Source organism: Eucalyptus grandis, chromosome 9 (assembly GCF_016545825.1).
Source record: "Eucalyptus grandis isolate ANBG69807.140 chromosome 9, ASM1654582v1, whole genome shotgun sequence".
Lineage (NCBI taxonomy): Eukaryota > Viridiplantae > Streptophyta > Magnoliopsida > Myrtales > Myrtaceae > Eucalyptus > Eucalyptus grandis.
Window position 1 is genome coordinate 37,751,187 of NC_052620.1, and position 21,468 is coordinate 37,772,654.

General features: G+C 38.7%; 1 protein-coding gene across 1 annotated transcript; it reads left to right on the forward strand.

The window, feature by feature from the left end:
* The first annotated feature begins 12,131 nt into the window (after positions 1 to 12,131).
* LOC104419685 (protein SHI RELATED SEQUENCE 1) lies at positions 12,132 to 14,909 on the forward strand. Its single transcript, XM_010031422.3, is given in 3 exon segments — positions 12,132 to 13,170; positions 13,172 to 13,431; positions 14,079 to 14,909. Coding segments are annotated over 3 exon segments (1,086 nt in total). The 5' UTR covers positions 12,132 to 12,757; the 3' UTR covers positions 14,492 to 14,909.
* The last annotated feature ends 6,559 nt before the right edge of the window (positions 14,910 to 21,468 follow it).

Consider the following 21,468-nt stretch of genomic DNA (forward strand, 5'->3'; position numbering starts at 1 on the left):
TTATTTGACTCTGGCGAAATCTAAGTCTAAACAAACAAAAACAAAGTAAAAATCAGTAGGAATTATTTAATTCATGCAAAATCTAAGTGTCCCCGCGTATGATTGAGCGGAAAATAGATAGTTAATTATGTAGCCTCTATAAAAAGCATTTCTTTCTTTGTCCTCATGGCATGGTAGGCTGGTCCTGTTAGAAGAGCAACAAAATGCCGCGTTGCACAATAGTGGCTGCTGTTTCATATAAAATTATAGCATACATGGCTGGTGTAAACAAAATTTCACATGCATTCTAATCACCTTTGATTTTATTTTATTTTTGGTCGAATCACCTTTGATTTTAGGGTTCTAATAATATATATATATATATATATATATATATATATATATATATATATATATCTCAAACCTTGGCAAAGTTGGTTAGAAGTCAATTATTCGAATCCTAGAAACTACATGCAATCACCTCTAGTCCAAGGGACTTGCACAAGCTGAAGTTTTCGATTTGATTGTTCATGGTGTTTACAATGTGTTCCATAGGCCTTCATATAGTTGGGTTCCCACGTCTGTGCTCTTCAATTATCAAAAAAAAAGTTAACCCACTCTCTTACTAACCATCAAACCGAAGAGGAAAAAGATGACTTATACTATCATTATATGCTACACTTACTCTTGTTTTACTCACTTATATACTTGCGCACTCTCCATGATGCTTTAGCTAGCTAGTTTAGGTTGCAATTTTATAAAGTCCTCTTTTATAGATGTAGTGAAAGTTATGATTGTGCATTAAAAAAAGGGAAAAGGCTATCAAAAATCTCAAACTATACTCACATTAAACATTTACCTTAATTTTTTTTAATAACACCAAAAGTCCCAAACTTGTATTTGTCTAATACATTTATCCTCCGTCAAGATTCCATCAAGAGTGCCATTAAAAATCTATCTACATGGATGACAAAAAAATAAACGGTATTAACATAGTGTTCATGTGACTTAAATGAAATAAACGTCATTTTAGCTAGAAAGTCATATGATAAATCTTTAATGGAGAATAAACGCGTTACACGAGTACAAGTTTGGAGTTTTTATATTACAAAAAATTTAGCGCAAATTTATCACAATAGATATAATTTGGGATTTTTTGATGTCACAAAAAAAAAGTTCAAAATAATTTGTAACAATGAACATAATTTAGGGAAAAATAACAAACACCTTTTTCTATTTTTCTATTTAATGATTATATGTAAAGGCCCATTAACCTCATGAGCCTAATAAATGCGAGCTAAAGGTTGAGTCGATAATCATTGGGATTCGCCCCAATAGTCACCCTTCCAACATGGAAGGGGGAGGTGCGGGATTCAAATCCCCACCTTCTTAAGGGGGGGGGATGGAGTGGAGACGAGTAAGTTTCAGGAGTGGATTTCGACTCCCACGCCCTACAAGAGGCAGGGCAAAAGTCTAAGAGTAAATATAGAGTAGGCATAGAGTAGGACTGACAAAAAAAAAAAAAGACTAAGTCGATTGTACAAATATGGAATTGTTTATATTTGATGGCGTGGGAAATTGAACAATCTAGTGGGCGCCTAATTTATACAAGCAAAATGACTCGTTAACCACTAAACCAATACCTTGGTTTTTTTTTTGTCGAATCCCATGGGATTGAGACATCCCTCTTTTGGGAAGAAAATACTTCATCAATTGACTCACAACTACGAGACAATAGACGTAACTTATCCTAATCCATCCCATTGTGCAATTCAATCCGACTTTGTTAATTCATAAAGTGATTTACTGGAGTTTCAAAGCCCCGGCTAGTTAATTTCAAGAGCTTTCAAATATGTTTTTTGCCAATTTGGCAAGTTTATCTGCGCACCATTTGAATATGGTTTTTGCCAATTGACGCTTAACGAAGCCTTCTCATTTGAGGCTTTGAGCAGCCCTTAAGGATGATGCTTAACGTTTTATCGAACTCCTTTTTTCCCAAAGCATGCAGAGGTTTCCGCGTAATGCCAACGCGAAAATCGTGATGCGACCCCACGTCAACCCTCGGAGACAGTATCCAAACGCCTCGGGCCCTAAAAAATATAATCATTTTTAATATATAGTACTCGTTCAATGTCCTTTATTATTTATAAATCATGAGTTTACCGTCGACAATCTCCCTATCAATATCTTAATAACCGCGAAAAAAAATGTTTTAAGGTGGACCATACCACGATTGCGATGTTCTACAATTTATATACAGAGAGAGTCAAAGAGAGAGAAAAAAATTTTAAGGCCTTGTTAACGAGCGTAGTACTTTTTATAGGCATGCTTGTTAAATATTAATTATGTGTGTCGTAAAAACCGTCGGTGCATTGAAATTATAATTTTCTTTATTTGGTTGTTTAATGAGTGTTGAATTTTTATTTTATTTTTTACAAAATTCAACGTTTAAATGGACCAAAAAAAAGGGGTAATCGAAGGGATTTTAGAAGATGGATTTGACCCTATCTTTTGCACATGTTTCTTTGCTCTTGCCTCTTCCATTCCAATTGTCTGTGACCATCATCTGCCCAAATTAGTCGCATGACATTCAACCTCTTAAAAAAGCAACGTGCATCTCGATTATTGTATGGTATGCATTCAATTTAATTGCTGAAATGAGTGATAGCGCCAATTATCATTAAAAAAAAAAAAGATTTAGGATTAATGTTCTTTTCGACGAGACACGATGTAAAACTCACTAATTTATGCTTGGCACAATGCTGTTCAACCATTTGAGTTTACCAAATTTACTGTAAAATCTAATTAAAATATTTGTAATTTTTTTGCCTCATTCTTTAATGGAGGACTTTTGCATTTGCTCAAAGCTTACATGCTAGTTCAACTCCGCATCAAAACTCTTGAAATGGGGTCCTTCACTTTGCTTGTTGGTGAACCCTGTCAAGCAAGTGGATCGGATTGAGTTTGGATCAATTGAAAATTGTCCAACTAGAATTAACCCATTTCCATATAATATAAATCTAGTAACCTATGTCTAACCTAATACATGTCTAACCTAATCCATATTATTAAAATGCTTTGATATTTAATCATGTCTAGAAAAACTCATACCCAAATTGAGGTGATAGGGCGAAGTGAGCAAGCACAAGATCAAGTAAGGGCAAGGGAAAGTAAAAAGAGTCATAGAGGTGACCTTGATTTAAGTAGATTGTGAACCCATATTTTGAATGATGATGGAAACAAGGATCCCATGTCGACTGTCCTGTCGTGAGGGTGTCTCCATTGATATTGGATGTTTGATTCGTCCACATATATTATCGGTGAAAAGTTGGTAGAGACACTAACGAGAGCACCATGCGACGAAGAAGGACCCTCGTTTGAAAAATGAACACACAAGTCATAGTCATCCTAAACAAGACCGTGTGGTACAATCAATCACCTCCATTTTTGACCGCTATGTAAGATGGGGGCGAACCCATTAAAAAAATCTGCTTCTAAGGCGGATTTTGCATCTTGATGGACATTGAATTTTGGAGAAAATAAGCACAAGAACTTCTGGTCAATGGTCAAAAGAAATATATATCCATGTCTTCTCCTTCACCAATAAAAAGAGATGCGTGAACAAGTTGAAACAACATCGTCCGAAAATGCAGATGACCAAACATGTCTCCCCAGTCTGCCCCTAATCGATACGACTCAATTAGACACGACTTCAAACTCCGTGATTTTCGTCCGCTAAGGTAGTCGGTCGTCGACAGACACGACTCGCTGAATAACAATCTAAGCCAAAACCCTAGCAATTTCCCATGTGTTGGCATGTGCTGCCAGATGCTCCTGCCGCGTGAACGACTGTTGAATCATGAATGGCCGTCGCTCTCGTACTTCGCTCCCGTCTTCTTCGACCGTCGAATTCGAGTCGAAACAGTCCACCCAAGAGAGTCGCTCAACGACATTCATGATATCATTATCGCGCCTACACCCCCCATAGATCCCTACAGGACCAAGCAAAAATAATGCATGGTTCTTACGGCCTCCAGCCAAAACAACAACGCCCCGAACGGTCCAAATCGGTCCGCGTCGGGACACCAGAGGGACATGGAGACTGCGAGAAATGGTCAAAATGTGAGGTGCGAAAATAATATGATTCGTTTCTTCCATTGATCATGTTGATGCGAAAACACCAAACATTCATTATATGCAATCTCGTCCTTTTGATTCTGGTCAAAAACCCTAGGGATGCTAGACGAAATCCTGCGTGATGCGTGACCCGTCGTTTTTTTATTTTAGAGTCGGGTCCACTATAGCCGTTGATCTCGGGATAAAAGTCTTCCGACCTGACCACTCGGCTGTAATCGCCTCTTGCGCTCATTTAACGCTGCAATGCCCTGCAAATCTGCTCAAAATGGGTTGGAATTTTATTTGTTTCAACGATCATGTCGCGTGATAATGATACGAGATGTTAAAAAGAGAGCCTGTTGAAGATTAAATTCTCTGTCATTTGAAATTAATTCCCATCGTGCATACATTCTGTGATCTAACATAATCGTATGGCATCCATTTTATGAAAAATTTATCAGTTGGAAACTAAGGGTAGATAGGAAAAATGCGGTCCTTATTTTATGCAACTTGAGCATCTCTCGGCTAGGTCGCGATTTCTATCTCTCTCAAGTCCTTTTCCTACATTTTCTTCTTCTTCTTTTCACCGGTCGTCAAGTCCTTTTCTTTTGTTTGAAGACCGGAAATTTGCCGAGGTAGCTAGAGTCAACTGCGACCAAACACAGGGCTCGAAAACGAGAGAGAGAAAAATATAATAACTTCTCTCTCTCTCTCTGTGGAAAACCAAGAAAACTCGCTTGCCCGTTTAGCCAATTCTAAGAGCGTCAACTTTTGGGCCCGCTTAATTAAGGTTATTGTCCAGGTAGCCCTCACATATATTCTCCACCTATGATTTGAGGCGAGAAGTTTAGACATACCAGGGTGAAAGGGAAAAGGCACCCAAAAAAAAAAAAAAGAAGAAGAAGTAGTAGTTTCCAAATCCATTGTATTAGTACCAATTCAATATTAAATATTTAAATTGAATCAATTTAGCCCTAAAGATTTTCATATTTGTACCAATTCAATTTATCCGACCAATTTAGGTCGAAAATAACTGATGTTGATGTCGATCGTCCTATATGACACAACTAGTGATGACATGAATAGTTTTAAATAATTTGTAATAATTTTTTGTTTGGCAAAGTCCATCCAAAGCATCCAATGAAGAATAAGAGGAGAGCGAAGCGCCAATGGCACGCGAAGCAATTGTTTTTTCTTTTTGTTCTTTTTCTTCCATGGCCTCACCTAGATAAGGGCAAGCACCTACAAAGCCACCGTCAATAGAACTAGTGAGGGCGACCTTCACTCAAGCAAGGCCATGGTTAAAAAAGAAAAAAAATAGCAAGAAAATTATTTAAGAATGTTCATATTAGTGCTAGTCATGGCCCATGCCTCATAGAAAAGCCGACGTCCATGTTAATAATTTCCAACCTAAGCTGGATATACTCAATTACTACTAATGTAAAAAGGCTTGTGACTAAATTGATCTAATTAAAAGATTTATATCTAAATTTATATAAATATAATAATTTTAGGACTTTTTTTTTCTATACTTTTCCCCGGGTAAAAGTATCGTTTTAGAATATATGTTATTCTCATCAACGTTCTAGTATGATATCTCGGTTATCTCAACCGTCGATTTATATGTTTAGGGTTTCTTTTTAAGTTTTGCGTTCGGATAGATCAAGGATTGGGATTCAAGAGAGGCAAAGAGACTGGTCTGCCGAATAGTGACCCGATCGGGTACGCATTACTAAAAGCATGAAATCCCTTTTGACTTTGCCGTTCAAAAAAAAAATCCCTTTTGACTTTGGTGAAGCCGAGAGAACGGTCCGAACACGGAGTAATACGTCCTAAAAAAATTTGCTATAAAGGGAAACATAAATGTGCCAGCGAAATTACTCGAAATTTTGAGGGAATGTTTCTCAATTAAGAAATCCAAGGTTGAAAAATAAATCCGCGAGTGACAAAAAAGAGAGAAGCAAAAAGAAAGGGGGCCAAAGAAGAAAAAAGGAGAAATTGGTGGGCTCTATTTAAGTCGCAAATAGTTTAATACAGCTGTCGGAGGGGAAAAAGGAAAAGGCTGAAAATGACAAGGCAGAGTTTTTAACCAGGAGATGGGCCCTCACTTTGATCCTGGTGGGCATCGCTCGATCCGGTTCTCCGCTAGGGAACCCGACCCGCAAGTCGTAAATCTTTTACTGTTTTCTTTTAATTTGTATTGGGTGTCCTAAATTGCTTAATTTATCTGGTAATATCCAAGTAATTTTCAATAATTTATGTAACTCCTAGTACACTGTATAGGCTGAGATTCTCTAAGGATCGAATTGGCATTCACGTATATCGAAGTGTGGATGTATCTTACGATGGATGCATACATGAATAGTGTGCATAAATATTTTTTTCTTTTTCGAAAGGTCCGAACATTTTGGGGTTCATAATTAGTCTCTCATTTGTTGAGAAATTTTAAACTATCTACATGCACGGAAAAACGTCTTTTTTCTCTTGTTCGAAAAGTCCGAATATTTTGGAGTTCATGATTAGTTTTTAAATTGCTGAGACAAGTTAAACTATTTGCATACACAAGTACTTCTTTTATCCTTTTTCGAAATGTCTGAGCATTTTGTGGTTCATAATTAGTCTCTCAATTGTCCGACATGTTAAACTATTTGATTGCTTGATTTGCTAACAATGAAAAGACTAGTCGCTCCGAAAACATAAAATCGATAGAAGAAGCACGGCTGGATTCACCTACCCATCGAAAGTGACCAGAAATCCTATTGCGAGTTTCGCATTCAGTTCCTATTCAACGTCCGAGCCTCTCGCATCAAGTCACAAAAAGAAAAACTCATTTACAATGAATGTCTTAGCACTTGTGTGGATAATTTATCTTTGACAGGATCAAGAGAACGGACTAATCTATCATATGAAACCCGTAATCGAGTATTTTTTTAATTTATTTTATTTTTACAAATTGCTACACATGACATCATGTTACATATGATTATACATCCTCTTGTTTTATGGTGTGCATTAGAAAGCACGGGCAATAGACGACACGAAGTTGCACCCTCCCCGAAGGACCATTGCATGCACGCAGACCCCCTTTTTCTATTATATATTTTTTTTTTTTTTTTTTTTTTTTTTTTTTTTTTGTGGTTGGAGGCTCTGCATGCGAATTTGAGAAGCCTCGAATGGCTAGCAGCTCCAATTCTTGACTTTGAACTTTTCTATTTTTAATTCATTTTCTATACTCTTTTTTTTTATATATTTTTTTGGATCTAGCAGAACTATACAAGCATAGGGTGGTCCTTCGCACCGTTTTCCTCCGATTTCTAGCCGATGGCTACAGCCCCCCTCGTTAGTGGATCTCGTGATAGTTTGCCTCTATCTCATGCTTGATAAAAATTCCACAATAAATGAATATTAGAATTAGGGCAAAAAAATTGAGAAGAAAAAGAGTTGTCCAGAAAAAAAAAAAAAAAGGGTTATTTGACATAAGATAGGAATGCTTGTGAATCGCGTATAAGGTGGTGCGCAATATTCCGGCGAGCAAAAAGCTTGAGTCAAGCAAGGAAAAGTAAACTCGCAGGTACATGTAGAACTCATAAAATATGAGGTTGTTGCAAAAAAGAGTTGTAATTATGTGGTCAATTGTCTAATTAACAAAGAGGGTACCACAAATTTATATACGTAAATCCTAGGTACTCCATACAATGCATTACCTAAAAATGACCAAAGAGTAAGGCAAGAGTTCGAAAATTCACAAATTGATTTGAAAACAAAATACTCCGTCCGATCAAAAGTGATGATTGTAAGTATCTCAGTGCTTAAATTTCTTCCTTGAAAATTGTAGGATAATTCAACGGAGGTTTATCCCCTATGAAGTACTTTATTTTATGGCATAGAAAAATGTCATGTTTTCCCCTGTTAAAATTAATATATTATCCGCATTTAAAAGCGTGTGGTTGTCATCATTTACAACGGGCATATGTATTGATATTCCTATCAAAATTCGAGATCGAAAGTTGTTTTGTATTTTTGCTATTTTGCACTTTTTGTGCCACTAATACTATTTTTCATTTGAAGTAATATTTTACAGTTCTTGAAAAAAATCAAATAGGACAAAGTCATACGTGACATTGACCATAATGTTTAGGAAAATTAACTTCCTTATCTCCATTTATATAAAATTTAGGAAAGATAAAAGCGAAAAATATATTTCCGAAAAAATAGATGTGGAGAAAATTAGCAATTTTATGTGTTAAAAGACGATAAATAGCAAGAAGATGGTGGAGCATTCCAGTTCGGTTGTTCTCGAGGAGAAAAGGAAGAAGAACAATTACTTGGCAGCCTTGCTAGAACTAAGGTATAAATACTTTCAAATAATGATATTAGATCCAAATTGAAATTGAATGATATTAGATTGATGCAATTGATTGAAATATCGGGAAATTTCAAGTTCATGAATTAGAGATCATTCGTTCGAATTTCTTCGATTGTGCAAGCTACTAAGTTGGGACCACTCACACGAACCAAACTTTGAATTCACGGATTTGCAGAGCGTTTTATGAATTTTCAATAGATCTCCAGTCCTATATGTTTGAATTTTAAAAAATAAAAAATAAAAAACTTTTGCACAGAAAAAGTTGATAGGAAAACTGCCTAACAATTGCGCTGCGGGAGCCCATTATTACAAAACTGATGGCGATTGAAATAATGGTGACTTTATTGTCCAAACATTATTTTGGGAAAAGAGAGTAATCAAAACACACCAAGGATTTAGCTAATGAGATGCTTAATTTAGCAAAAGCCAACTTGGAATTGTACACGCCTACGATTCTGCTGATGGACCTAAATCTCGGACGCCGGAATTGCAGGTCGGCTGAGTCGCCATCGGCATTCATCCCCTCTATTCATCATACCGCCATAGCTTGATTCCTTTGTACTGCTTTGTTTCTATTCTTACTTTTTTGGGAAAATGATATAAATAATTCATGAATTTTAGCTTGTAATATGATTCATAAATTCTTAATTTGTTTAATGTGATTCATAAACTCTAGCCTAATGGATAATATCGTCTCTAAATTTTTAAATTGTTTAATGTGCCACATGGACCTTTCGTACAAGTTTGATTTAATCCATGAACTATATAAAAATATTCAATATTATGCTTTTATTAATTCAAGTTCAAACACGACATTAGACATTTGCATATAATCCAATGATTAAATTTAATGTGTACCGTAAGAGTCACATTAAATAAATTAAAAGTTCGGGGACTACATTACATATTTGAGTAAAGTTGGAGTAAAGTTCAATGATTACTTGCACACTGGATCAAAGTTCAAAAATATTTTATGTTATTATCCCTAATTTTTTCTCTAATTTGGGCTTAATTACATGAGCTTTATTTATCATAATCGTGTAGAGGGAGGTAATAAGGAAGTCCCCTCTTAATCACTGAACACGTGTCCTTGAAGTATACAATAAAAGAATGTATCACTCAAATATCTAGGAGAAAAAAAGCCTATAAGAATATAATCTCTGCTTTATCAGAAATTATCGCCATATTATATTAACAAAAGAGGAATATGTTTGGGATATATCACGGCACTTGATCGCACAAGAGGAATATAGCATGCATATCAAAGTTTATTTAACAGAAGCAAAGTTGCACTTGTATTGTCCTATTAGGTAAGAGCAGGAAAATCTCAATGGGAAAAAAATCATAACATTTTTCTTGTCAAAATTGACAATTTGCTAATATAATTATTCAAGCCAATTTTAATCAGAAATTACTAACGTGGACAATTTTTGTACTCTTTTTATTTTTATGAATTTTTTTATTAATTTTTTGAATGTTTTCTTTTGTTTCTTTCCTTTCTTTTTCTTCTCTTTTTCTTACTCCTCCCCTAGTCATTGCACCTCGGTGATGGCTGTCGAGAGGCAACCTCACTAGATCCAGAACTGGTAAGCCTCAACCAACCATTGCTAAGGCCTAGCGACCAGTGGAGGAAGATTAAGAAAAAAAGAAAGAAAACTTTCAAAAAGTTCTAAAATTTTAAAGAAATTTGAGAAAATTGCAAAAAAAATTGTCCACGTCAGCAATTTCTAATTAAAATTAACCAGAAGAACTATATTAGTAAATTATCAAAAGACTTTGAACTAAATAAGATTAGGCTACCACTTGTGGCCACCTCAAGCTCCCTCTGTCTTAATTAAGAGATGGAGGGAGGTGCACTGAGCAATAGAGATGATTAAACAACCGAATGGATTGGGCAGTAATGGAGGCACGATGGGGGTGTGGTAGTGGCACAAGATTGTGTGTGTGTGAGAGAGAGAGAGATTTTTGGATTGTGTCTAGGTTTGAGGGCAAATCCCCATGATGGTAGAGACGTCTCGGTTATTTTGGGATTATTGCAACATGTTATTACCCCTACTTGCAAAGTATTCATATTATAACTAGTTCACACTTCGTTAATTGTTGAGGTGCATGTATAAGAGTATTAAATGATACATTAAATCCCCCACATTGGATAGTTGACGTGGGAGATGGAGTGGTTAATGAATCTAATCTAGTTGCTAACATCTTAACTCCCTAAACTTTCGAGTAAAAGCTGGTCGAATTACATGTTAATAAACTCAAACCCTAAAAGACTCCCGATACCCTCACACAGTACACTTAAACAGGTGACATAAATGGTCTCGCCAAGTTTCGTAATTGACTAGCGTTCGATTTTCTAGACCAACCAAAGAATGAGAAAAAACCGGGCGACAACAAGATATTACTTTACCCCCAAAGAAAAGGAAAGACAACAAAAGCGGGGGTGAGAAGGTGGCGCTATGTTCCCCTCTCCGACCGCATCGCATAATACGCCCCAGATCATTGTTCACATGTCCCATGAAAATGCGCCTCTTTTTCGCTGCCCAAATCTACTCTCTTTCTCTCTCTCTCTCTCTCTGCGCCTCAGTTATTGAACATGCATCAAAAGGAGAAACCATATTCAAAAACACCAAAAAGAGAAAAAGAAAAAATACACACAAAGCAAGAACAGCGCGAAAAGAAAATGAAAAGAAGGAGATGGGTGTCATTTTCGTTGAGGAACGAAAGAGAATCCTGGCAGCAACCTAGGAACATCCCTCCCTCCACATCTCCATTGGCAAACATTAAGAAACCGATGCTAATCGATATAACCCAATGACATTGACCCAAAAAAGAAGAAGAAGATATAACCCAATGACGTAAACCCTTTTTGTCTTCAATTTGCAAGCAATATGGTGAGCCGAAGTAGCTGATGTCATTAAGCAAAACAGCTTCTCATGAGCTCCTAGCACTTGATTTTCTCTGTGTAAATATTGTCAATGCATGTTCACAATTTCGTATGTACATAATATGTTTTTAATGTGGCGAATAAAATGAACTTCGAGCATTGCAACTTCTCAAAAAGTAGCTGTAAATGTTACGTATTATTAGCTCAAAACCTTACAAAGAATTATGGCACAACTGTCGCACTTTTTGTTTATCCATGTCCAAAGAGTTAAGATGGATGGCAAGCAAAACTATTATAGGAGACACTCGAAAAGAAAATGAATTAATACCTACATGATTTTTGGCTAATTATAGATGTTAAAATTAGATGAATGAGTTAAACTCATTTTATAAAAGGATTATGTTAATAAATGTCCGAAATTACTTATTAATCATATTTAGTGAGAAATCATCCGATCTCCAAATTATTGTTTGTCATATGCACCATGAAAAAGAATAAGTGTCTTGAAAAATTACAAATGATATTATTTGATCATGACATAGTTGCCTTAGGGACATTTCTTGCTCCCAAATTTTTGACAAGGATATTAGGTTGTAATAAATCATTTTGGAGTGTTTTTTTTTCCTTTTTTTCCACCAAAAAAAAAAAGTAGCGGGTTTTCCGGTGCAAAGATGCAAAAAGCTGGCGCACGACACGTGGCGCCATACCGTCCGTCGGATTGGAATGAGAGTGTCCTCTGAAAATCTTCATCGGAGATTAGAAACATGAAATCCACAGCCAACGCGAGAGGGAGAGAGAGAGTGAGAGAGACAGAGACAGATTTTGGCTCTCTCGAACTTGCTCACTCTCACCAAAAAACTCAATCACCTGCAACAAAACCAAAAGACACAGAGGAGAGAGAGAGAGAGAGAGAGAGAGAGAGTGCTGTGTGTGTATGGTGTTTGATGGATATGTCGAGACTTAAATGGAGGTAGCAGGAGTTTGCAGATACTGAGAGGAGAGAGAAAGAGCGGACGACCCATGGCGGCGTCGCAGGGCGAGAGAGAGCTGTAAATTCCATGGCCCTTTAATGCAGAGAGTAGCGAGACAGAGAGACAGAAAGAGAGAGAGCAGGAAAGAAGGAAGAAAGGTGAAATGAATTGAAGGCTCTGCCACAGAATCGTCCGACGTGTGTCTCACAAAAAGAACCCATCAGCAATTATACACACCCAACTCCCTCTCACCATTATAATCCATTAAACCTCGCTCCCACGCACCACACCCGTTTGAACTCTGCTTGAATTCTCCATCTTCTAGGGTTTTTCAGCTTCTGGAAGGAGGAAGGAGGAGAAAGATAGGAGGATCGTGCGCTCTGATATGGATTTGAATTCCCAGTCGAAATCGAGATTTGTCCGGTCAATCGTCGCGAAATGGCTGGGTTCATTCCATTAGGAGGAGGAGGAGGAGGAGCTGCTAGATCAGCAGCAGGAGCAGGAGGAGGAGGAGGAGGAGGAGATCAGCAGATCAACCACCCACAAGCCACGGCCACCGCCGAAATTCCTTGGTTCTATTACCCGAGAAGCAACGTGGACGACGTGGGAACGTCGTCGACTTACAAGGGTTTGGAGCTATGGCATCAAAACCAGCCGCAAACCCAACAACAGCTACACTTCTTCTCGCAGCAGCAGCAGGATCTCTACGCATCGGCCGCGGGCCTCGGGGTGGGGCCCAGCGGCGGCGGCGGCAGCGGTAGGGGCTCGATCAACGTCTTCTCCGACGAGAGCTCGAGATCGGGAGGAGGCTTCACGACGTCGACCTCGGCGGCGACAACGGGCGGGGGGATGAGGGGGAATCAGCTGCCAGGACTGCGGCAACCAGGCCAAGAAGGACTGCCCGCACCTGCGCTGTCGGACCTGCTGCAAGAGCCGCGGGTTTGACTGCTCGACCCACGTGAAGAGCACCTGGGTCCCTGCAGCGAAGCGGCGGGAGCGGCAGCAGCAGCTCGCCGCCCTGAAGGAGCACCACCACCAGGAGCAGCGGTTGCAGCTTCGAGGCGAGGCGTCGAAACGGCAGAGGGATGATCGCGGGAGGCCTAACAGCTCAGGTATATGTATGTACATAAGTACACGCGTGTGCTTCTTCTTGGGTGACTCTGGGCAAGAGAATTAGTCAACCTGTTTTCGCTTTCAGGATCACTCTCCGCACTGAGAGAGAGAGAGAGAGTCAGGGATTTGGTGGGCTTGAGTTGAGATAAAGAACATGTTTTCAGCTATTATCATTACTTCTAGTACCCAACGAGCTGGGGATCGTATCGTTTGCGTGTGTGGTGCTCGACCTCCATAAGAAATCTGAAGACCCCATTATTCTCTTTTCTTGGTTTTTCTCCTTTTCTTTGCCTTATCTGTTTCCCTTTTCCAACATACTGTTATTTAGTATTCCTGACGATTGGTTTGACAGGAAAGCTCCTCTCTCTCTCTCTCTCTCTCTCTCTGTGTCTCTGTGGGGAGTGTCTGTGTTGATTTATATGTTTGTCCCTAGTCTATGCGTGTATTCTTCATCATGCGATCTTTCATATCTGTGACAAAAGATTTTCTAGGGGAATTCCATTGCAGAAGCAGAAAGTTTGTGGTTCTTTTGTCAAAACAAAGCTCATGAGTTTCGTCGCGTATGATAAAAGATATAAACGATATATATTGTGTCATATATATGCGCTGACCGTACCATTGATCTTTTCTTTGTCCTGGTCTCTAGGGTTGGAGTTAGTCGGCAACTTCCCAGCCGAGGTGAGCTCGCCGGCGGTGTTCCGGTGCGTGAAAGTGAGCTCCGTTGACGACCCTGACGAGCAGTTTGCGTATCAGACGGCCGTGAACATCGGAGGTCACGTCTTCAGAGGTATTCTTTATGATCACGGACCCGATCACCCCTCCTACACCAATGTAGCTGCCGGAGACTCTTCCTCCGGTGGGGGTGGTGGTGGTGGACTGGTTCAGCCTCTCGACCTCATAGCTGCTGCAGCCACCGCGGCCGCATCCCCCATCACCAACGCCGAGAGTGCGCACGTGTCATCCGCGACGGCACCGTTCTTCGACTCGGCTTCTTTGTACCCGCCTCCGCTCAGCACATACATGGCTGGTACGCAATTCTTCCCGCACCCAAGATCTTGACACACACATCACATTCGTTGCATTTTAACTCTAAGTCATAACCCTCTCCTCTCTTCTTTCGCTCTCTCTCCCTCTCTCTCACTCAGTATGAAAGGAGGCAAACTCTTTGAGATAATGTTATTGCTGTTGCAGTAGCAGTAGCGCTATTAGTATGGTAGCTCATCATTTGACAAATCCATTTGAGAGAAGGGTAGAGAGAGAGAGAGAGAGAGAGAGAGAGAGAGAATGTGGAAGACATAGGTTTTAGTTACCATCTTTTGTTTTCTTCTCCTTCTTGGGAATCATTGAATCTGTGTACGAGATAACTTCAATTGTTTGTGCTCTCTCTCCATCGTCTTTTTGTTGTATTTGCTTTGGATTTTGTGGCCTTTCCATTCTTGGGTCGATCTTGATTACATGTTATGGGTTGGTTCTTGAAGTTCGGAACTGTTTGCATGCGCCTTTCTTCCCTCGTTTACCGGTATGGTTGTCGATCTCACATGGGGAAAGAACATCTTTTTGTCATTGTGAGGGGGTTATGGGTTGTCCCAAGACATTATTTTGCATGTTGCTGGTTTCGAATGGATGTGATGGATCTTTCTCCGAAGTGACTCTCATGTATCCCCCGAAATCCCAAAAAGATTCAAATGCATTAAACTTTATAATATATCGCTGAATTTTGGAGCCACTCTCAGGGCCGTTTCCTTGTTATTTCGTCGCGTGTTTCTTTCTCTCACGTTGCCTACGGTCTTGGTTTATGTTTGGCCATGGATAGATGTTTGCCGGTTCTTGCATGTTAGTCGTCTGCTTTACTTGGATTCTCGATGCGCCAATAGAAAATGGGCAGGTTTTGTATGGTATTAACATGGCACGGAACAAAGAGTTTTGACCTCCAATCATAGAAGCAGCTTCCCTTCGACAAGGAAATTAGGAAAGACCACATGGAAACGTACTCGATCCGATGTATGAACTGTTATCCAACACGAATGCTGGAGCGAGCGCTCGTACTGGTTTCGCAATCCCTAGGGGGGATGGAGGGAGAGGGAGGGAGGAGAGAGAGAGAGGAAAAAACTTAAACTACGTTTTTAAATCGTTAATTTATGGTTTTTTTTTGTACGTACGCTCTCTCCTTTTGATGATTTGATTTGCCTTAATACTAGGGCTTCTTGAATACTGACACCTCGAGTTACTCCCTCCAATTTTTTTACTAATTGTCCTCATTATTGCTACTGTACGGGCGTTGATTTTGCCAAACTTGCGAATTATATATGGATTACTTCTAAATCGGCTCTATTCACCTATTAAGATAAGGGCATGTTCTTGCCGGGGAAAAGAAAACAAGATCAAACGGTATATTTCTTTTGGAAATCGATGTCAAACACCCATTTATATTTTCGAGAATTTTTTTTATGGGATGGATCTCAGGACATTTAATTTTTTTTCCAGGCCTTAGGACACTTATTAAGCATGCTTAAGTTGGAGTAGTTCATATTTTTATACTATTGATTACATGTGATACGAGAGCAGTATATATGTTAAACATCTTGTCTTTGATAAATTATTTTAATTAGTGCCTCCAGGACATTTGTTACCAAAATTCTATTTGTAGAGCGACATATCATCGTCCGGATCCTATAAAGTAGAAGGATCCATATTTTCGCCTTTTAAGTTATTGGAAAATGATTTTGATGCATTTGCGCGGTCAAAGTGCATCTCAAAATATAAGTCTTGTGGAGGCTTTACTTGGCACCGATAGAGCAAGATGTTCTGTATCCTATCCGACGAATGGGGTGGTCTTGCAGAGACGATTGGGGGAAATATAATTAGGCTCTGTTTTTTTTTAGAAAATTAAATTAGAAATATAAAGAAAACGCGAGGGCTAGGTCTTGAGGGGAAAGGATTGCGGAGAGGGGTATTGTCACTGTGGACATTGTTTGTCACCTCATCGACACCGTCATTCTCACAACAATGTCGACAACTAGAGTAATGACACTAGCGTCATTCTCCCACTGCAGTTATTTTCTCCCTCACCTTTCTCCTCAATTTGTCTTTCGAGAGCATGGCACCCTTTCTTAGTCGCCCGCCGTCTCTCTATAGCCCTCCTCTCTTTCCCTCACCAGTATCATCTAATTCCGTATCTTTCTGAATTGTCGTTAGCCATATGAAATCAGATCACAACTTCGTAGTTTTAGTATCTCAAACCAAGTTGCCATGTTGATTTAATTTTCCAAACCACATTGCTTTACGTGGCTAGGGTGTACATAAAGATAGGTGATTCGGGGCTTGTTTAACTATTTTTCTTACCGGATGCGGTGAATCTGCACATGATTTGTGAAGTATAATTGCCCTAGCTTATCACGTTAGCAATTATTGTACAAGGGCTAAAAATGTAAGGTTCTGGCGTCAACATGCATTGTTTTCTGGCTTGATAACGGGTAGCTTTTGGTTGCACCTTCACAATTCCATGAAAAGGGAAAGCACGGGAATGATGAATCAAAGATTAATCTGAGAGAATGACATTCTTAGAGACATTCTCTCGTATGTTTATTGTCGTGAAAGAGGGACCAATGCCGATCTCAAAGAAATTGTGTAATTCGCACGAGTTTGTAAAAAAATTTAAAAACGGGGTACATTCATTTCCTGTGTCATCTCCAGGTGATACCGCTAGGGTTTTCTCTTCCATATTCTTCCTTCTATTTCATGTTGTGCTCACTTGGAGCAGTACTTTGTTTTCGCATACTAAACATGCTTTAAAAGAGAAAATTCAAAATGAAAGTTCAAATGGTATTCTTGATATTGGAAATAAAAGTTACAGGAAAGAGAAAATTGTAAAATCAAACGATTCACGTATCTTCATCAAAAAACAAAACGCGGTGAACAATGAAACACTAGACCAATGAAAGTTTCTTTGACCGATGAATTGATGTAGAATAATATAGGTGTCATCATGTGCAAGTCTCATGCCTGTCTAGGGTAACTAGGGTGTACCTTGGAGGATAATGTTTTGACATGACAATGCATTGCTATGAGTACAAATAATTCTAGTTGAGACTGAAACTTCCAGAAGTTTTGGTAGGTTTATGACTCAGATTGGACAAATAGTTTGCCAATATTTCCACCGAAGGACCACCTATGAATATAGGTTGGATGGCGTATGATAATTTGTGCGCAATTATGCAGAATCGTTCGTGAAGGTCCCCATACAATCGATAAATGTGGGCTATATGCTATATAACCACCTCACTCAACCACCAAGTAGACTCATAGCAGTAAACTGTCAAAGTTTATTAGGTACAGAAGAGACCCTAGATTTTTTAGAGAGAGAGAGAGAGAGAGAGAGTTCATCTCTGATGAATCGTAGAGATTGATTTATATTTACCTTTTCTGAATATAAATAAGGCTTGGTTAGAAGTACATGCATGCTTTAGTTGATTCGATGAATTGCAACTTTGATATGGCTCCAATTTGGTGGCCTTTAATCGCTTCTAGCAAGCGACAGCACTTCAAAGTCATAATCTTTTTTGGGGGCTCAATTTCTATGGAAAATGATGTTGTACTAGTTCTACCGTAATTGATAAGCTTAACAGGACCTATAGTCTAAAATGGGAAGTAGTCTTTTGAGAGATAATTATCAAAAAAAATCTTAAATCTATAGTACAAATGTCGGATGCCGACTTAGTCTTAAATTTTCAATTGGCCAATTTTATCTTAAATTTTTGGACAATTTACCAACATAGTTGTCTTTCAACTAATTTTGTTTAGAAATTGCTAACATGCACGTCAACCATTCTACAAGATGTGATTGACGTTAATGTGAACATTTTTTAAAAAAAAATCTGAATTTTTTTCCTTTTTTTGTCATCTTCATTTCTTTTCTTTTTCTTTTTTCTTTTTTTTTTCCTTATTTCCCCACATTGGTCCATGGCCTCAATGGCAATTGGCAACACAGGTTAAGGTTGCAACGGCCTCACTGAATAAGCAAAGGTATCATTGTGGTCAAGGGTTTCAAGTGAGGGCTGCAATGCCCTCACCCAATGTTGGCAAGGGTCATTGGGCCACAGTACAAAAAGAAAAGAAAATCAAAACAATTTAAATAAAATTGAAAAAAAAAAATCCAAATTAACATAAATCATACAACGCATGCTAGTCAACATTTATATCAATAATTTTTTTGTTAAAATTGGCCGAAATAACTATATTGATAAATCATCAAAATATATAGGATTAAAATAACCAAATTGAAAATTTTAGAACTGAAATGGCCATGGTAAATAATTTTAAAACTTTTTTTAGTAATTTTCCTGGTCTTTTGATGTTAGTTAGCCCTAAGCGTTCGTTTGCACAAATTTAATTGAGGTATGGTAAAATAATTAAACATAACCTAGGTGAGTGCCGGCTTGTAGGCCCCCTTAAAATAAACATTTATTATTTGATCCATATCCTGACATTAAAAATCCAAATTAAGCTGCAATGTGTAGACCATCGTGACACTCTTAAATCGACAATGACTGCGATTTTACACGTGGCAACCAATTAAGGATATTGCGAGTGTTAGGAGAATTCATGTTGGTTTCCCTCAATACCTGCAACCAGCAAACTAGTCCCTGCGTGATTGATTTAGTTGTAGTGGTTGAATAGAGAGTTGTATTCTACTCCAATATGACTCTTGATTGGTCAATAATCACCACGCTAACATCATCTAAGTATGAGTTTACATTAGAAAAAGCAGAACCCGAGAAAAAAACCCTAGCCATACTTCATAACGAAGCCAGTTTCCGTCTATCTTCACTTTCTCTCTCCTTCCCCCGTCTGCAGCACCGCCCTTTGCCCGAAATTGCTGCTGCGACACCTCCGACCGCTTCGCTCCGCAAGATCAGATTCTTACTGTCATTCCCTGTCTCTCTACCTCCGCACAAGAATCACCTCTCTCTATAACTTGGGATGTACAAAAAAACACGAAATCATCCAGACCGCCTAAAATTAGACTGAACCAGCCAATTTCCATGAGAACCAGTCTGGTTTCAGATTTCAATAAGCAAACTTGATGCTCACAGACATCTCATCTCAGTCTCTTCTCTTTCAAGAATCCTCTCAAGTCTCAACACGGTCACTCTCTGCTCTCTGCGGTGGGGATTAGGCAATTTTGGAAGGCATGGCTGGTTCTATGGACCCATTCAAAAACCACACCATCAGTGGTTCGGTTTCCGGGAGGGAGCAGGAACCAATGGGTGATTCCTGCTTCCCAATTTGTGGAATCCACCCTTCATGGGTGGTTCCCAATTCCAAGGTGAGAATTGGCCCACCTTGGAATCAATCAGTCACTGTCTGTGTAGCATCAATCTCAATGGATTCTCTTGTCAAATTGGGATATATGGGTAGATGGCTATCATTAACCGGTTGTGATCCTCGTCCAAATTTAGGGCCTCCCTAGATCTCGGCCATTGCCGCCTTGATTGACTTGGAACTACCCAGATCTATCCAAGTATGGGCAATTCGACCAAATGGGGGCCTAAATTGGAGGAAATTTCAAAAACACGACACTATGTGAGAATTTGTTCCCTTGAGTGTTTGGTAGATCAATAAGTCCCTTATAACAGCATTGAGACATGGTTATATCTTAAAGCTCATTGCTCAGTGCCGAAGTTTCGGTGTTCTCATCTCACTTCAAATACTAAAGTTTTGATTGTTTGATACGTTCCATGATGATTTTTTCCGACAATCCTATTTGATAAAGAAACCTTAAATTAACTAAACAAGCACTTGATCAACCAAATTCCATCATTGGAGCGAAGGAACCAACTTATAAATTAGTGGCGCATCTTATTGGGTGCGCAAATATTGGACTGAAGATCTAAAACTTGGTGGATGCACAAATTCCACTTATAATAGCAGGTGGATATTTTGGAGTGTCTCTAGGGTGCAATTTTTTAAGTCCCATTTAATGTTCTTCGAAAATTCGAAAAGATAAGAAGTGGTATGTTTCATTGTCTTATTATGCGTGAAGGACACTCCGATAAATTGTCCAACAAAAAGAATATGATCTGGAATATTCATCATTACCTACTATTTCCAAGACAAAAGTAGCGAAACTATTGGAACTGTTACCCATACGATGTTGATGTGCACGGGCGAAGGACGAAACCACTGGCAATGGAGACGTTCTTGGAGGCATCATGTGCACGTGAGTCGGTGTATTCGAGATTTCAAATTCATGTAGGGCTCACATTACATCTACTGTCATAAAAAGTTTGAATGTATTAGGTTCACAAATCAAAATTACACACATAAGAACGAAAAAAAAAGGCAAATGGGGTAAAACACAGCTTTTCTAAAAGGATTAGTTAGTCGTTATATATGAGTTTTGCTCCAGTGGCTACCCTTCCATCATGGAAGGGGGAAGTGGATGGTTCGAATTTCCACCTTCTCGGGGTGATTGGAATGGAGACGATTTAATTTTAAGTGTAGGTTTTGATTCTCACGCCCTGCAAAGAGGTAGGGTAAAAGTCTGAAAGTGAAAGTTAGAATAGGAGTAGAGTAGGACTCACCAATATATATATATATGTGTGTGTGTGTGTGTGTGTGTGTGTGTGTGTGTGTGTGTGTGTGTGTGTGTGTGTGTGTGTGTGTGTGCGCGCGCGCGCGCGCGCAGTGTGCCAGTTAAATTATTTTAATGAATTGATAAGCCATTCCATTTTTATGAGGTTTTGTATTCTCTCTCCGGCAGTAAGGAGAAAATAAATTTTACAGGAGATTGGTGTTACTAAATTTGTCATTAAGTGTATTCTTGATCAACTACTATGTTTTACTTATGTCTTTCCATTATGGATTGGAGATTATAAAAATAAAATAAATAAATAAATAAAAAAGAAACAACAAAGAAATACAAAGCAATGGGCTAGCACTGCATTTGAAAAAGAAATTTTGTCTACCAATTATTGAGAAAATAATTTTTATTAACAATGTAACCATCTTATGTATAAATGGTTGCTAGCTCACGG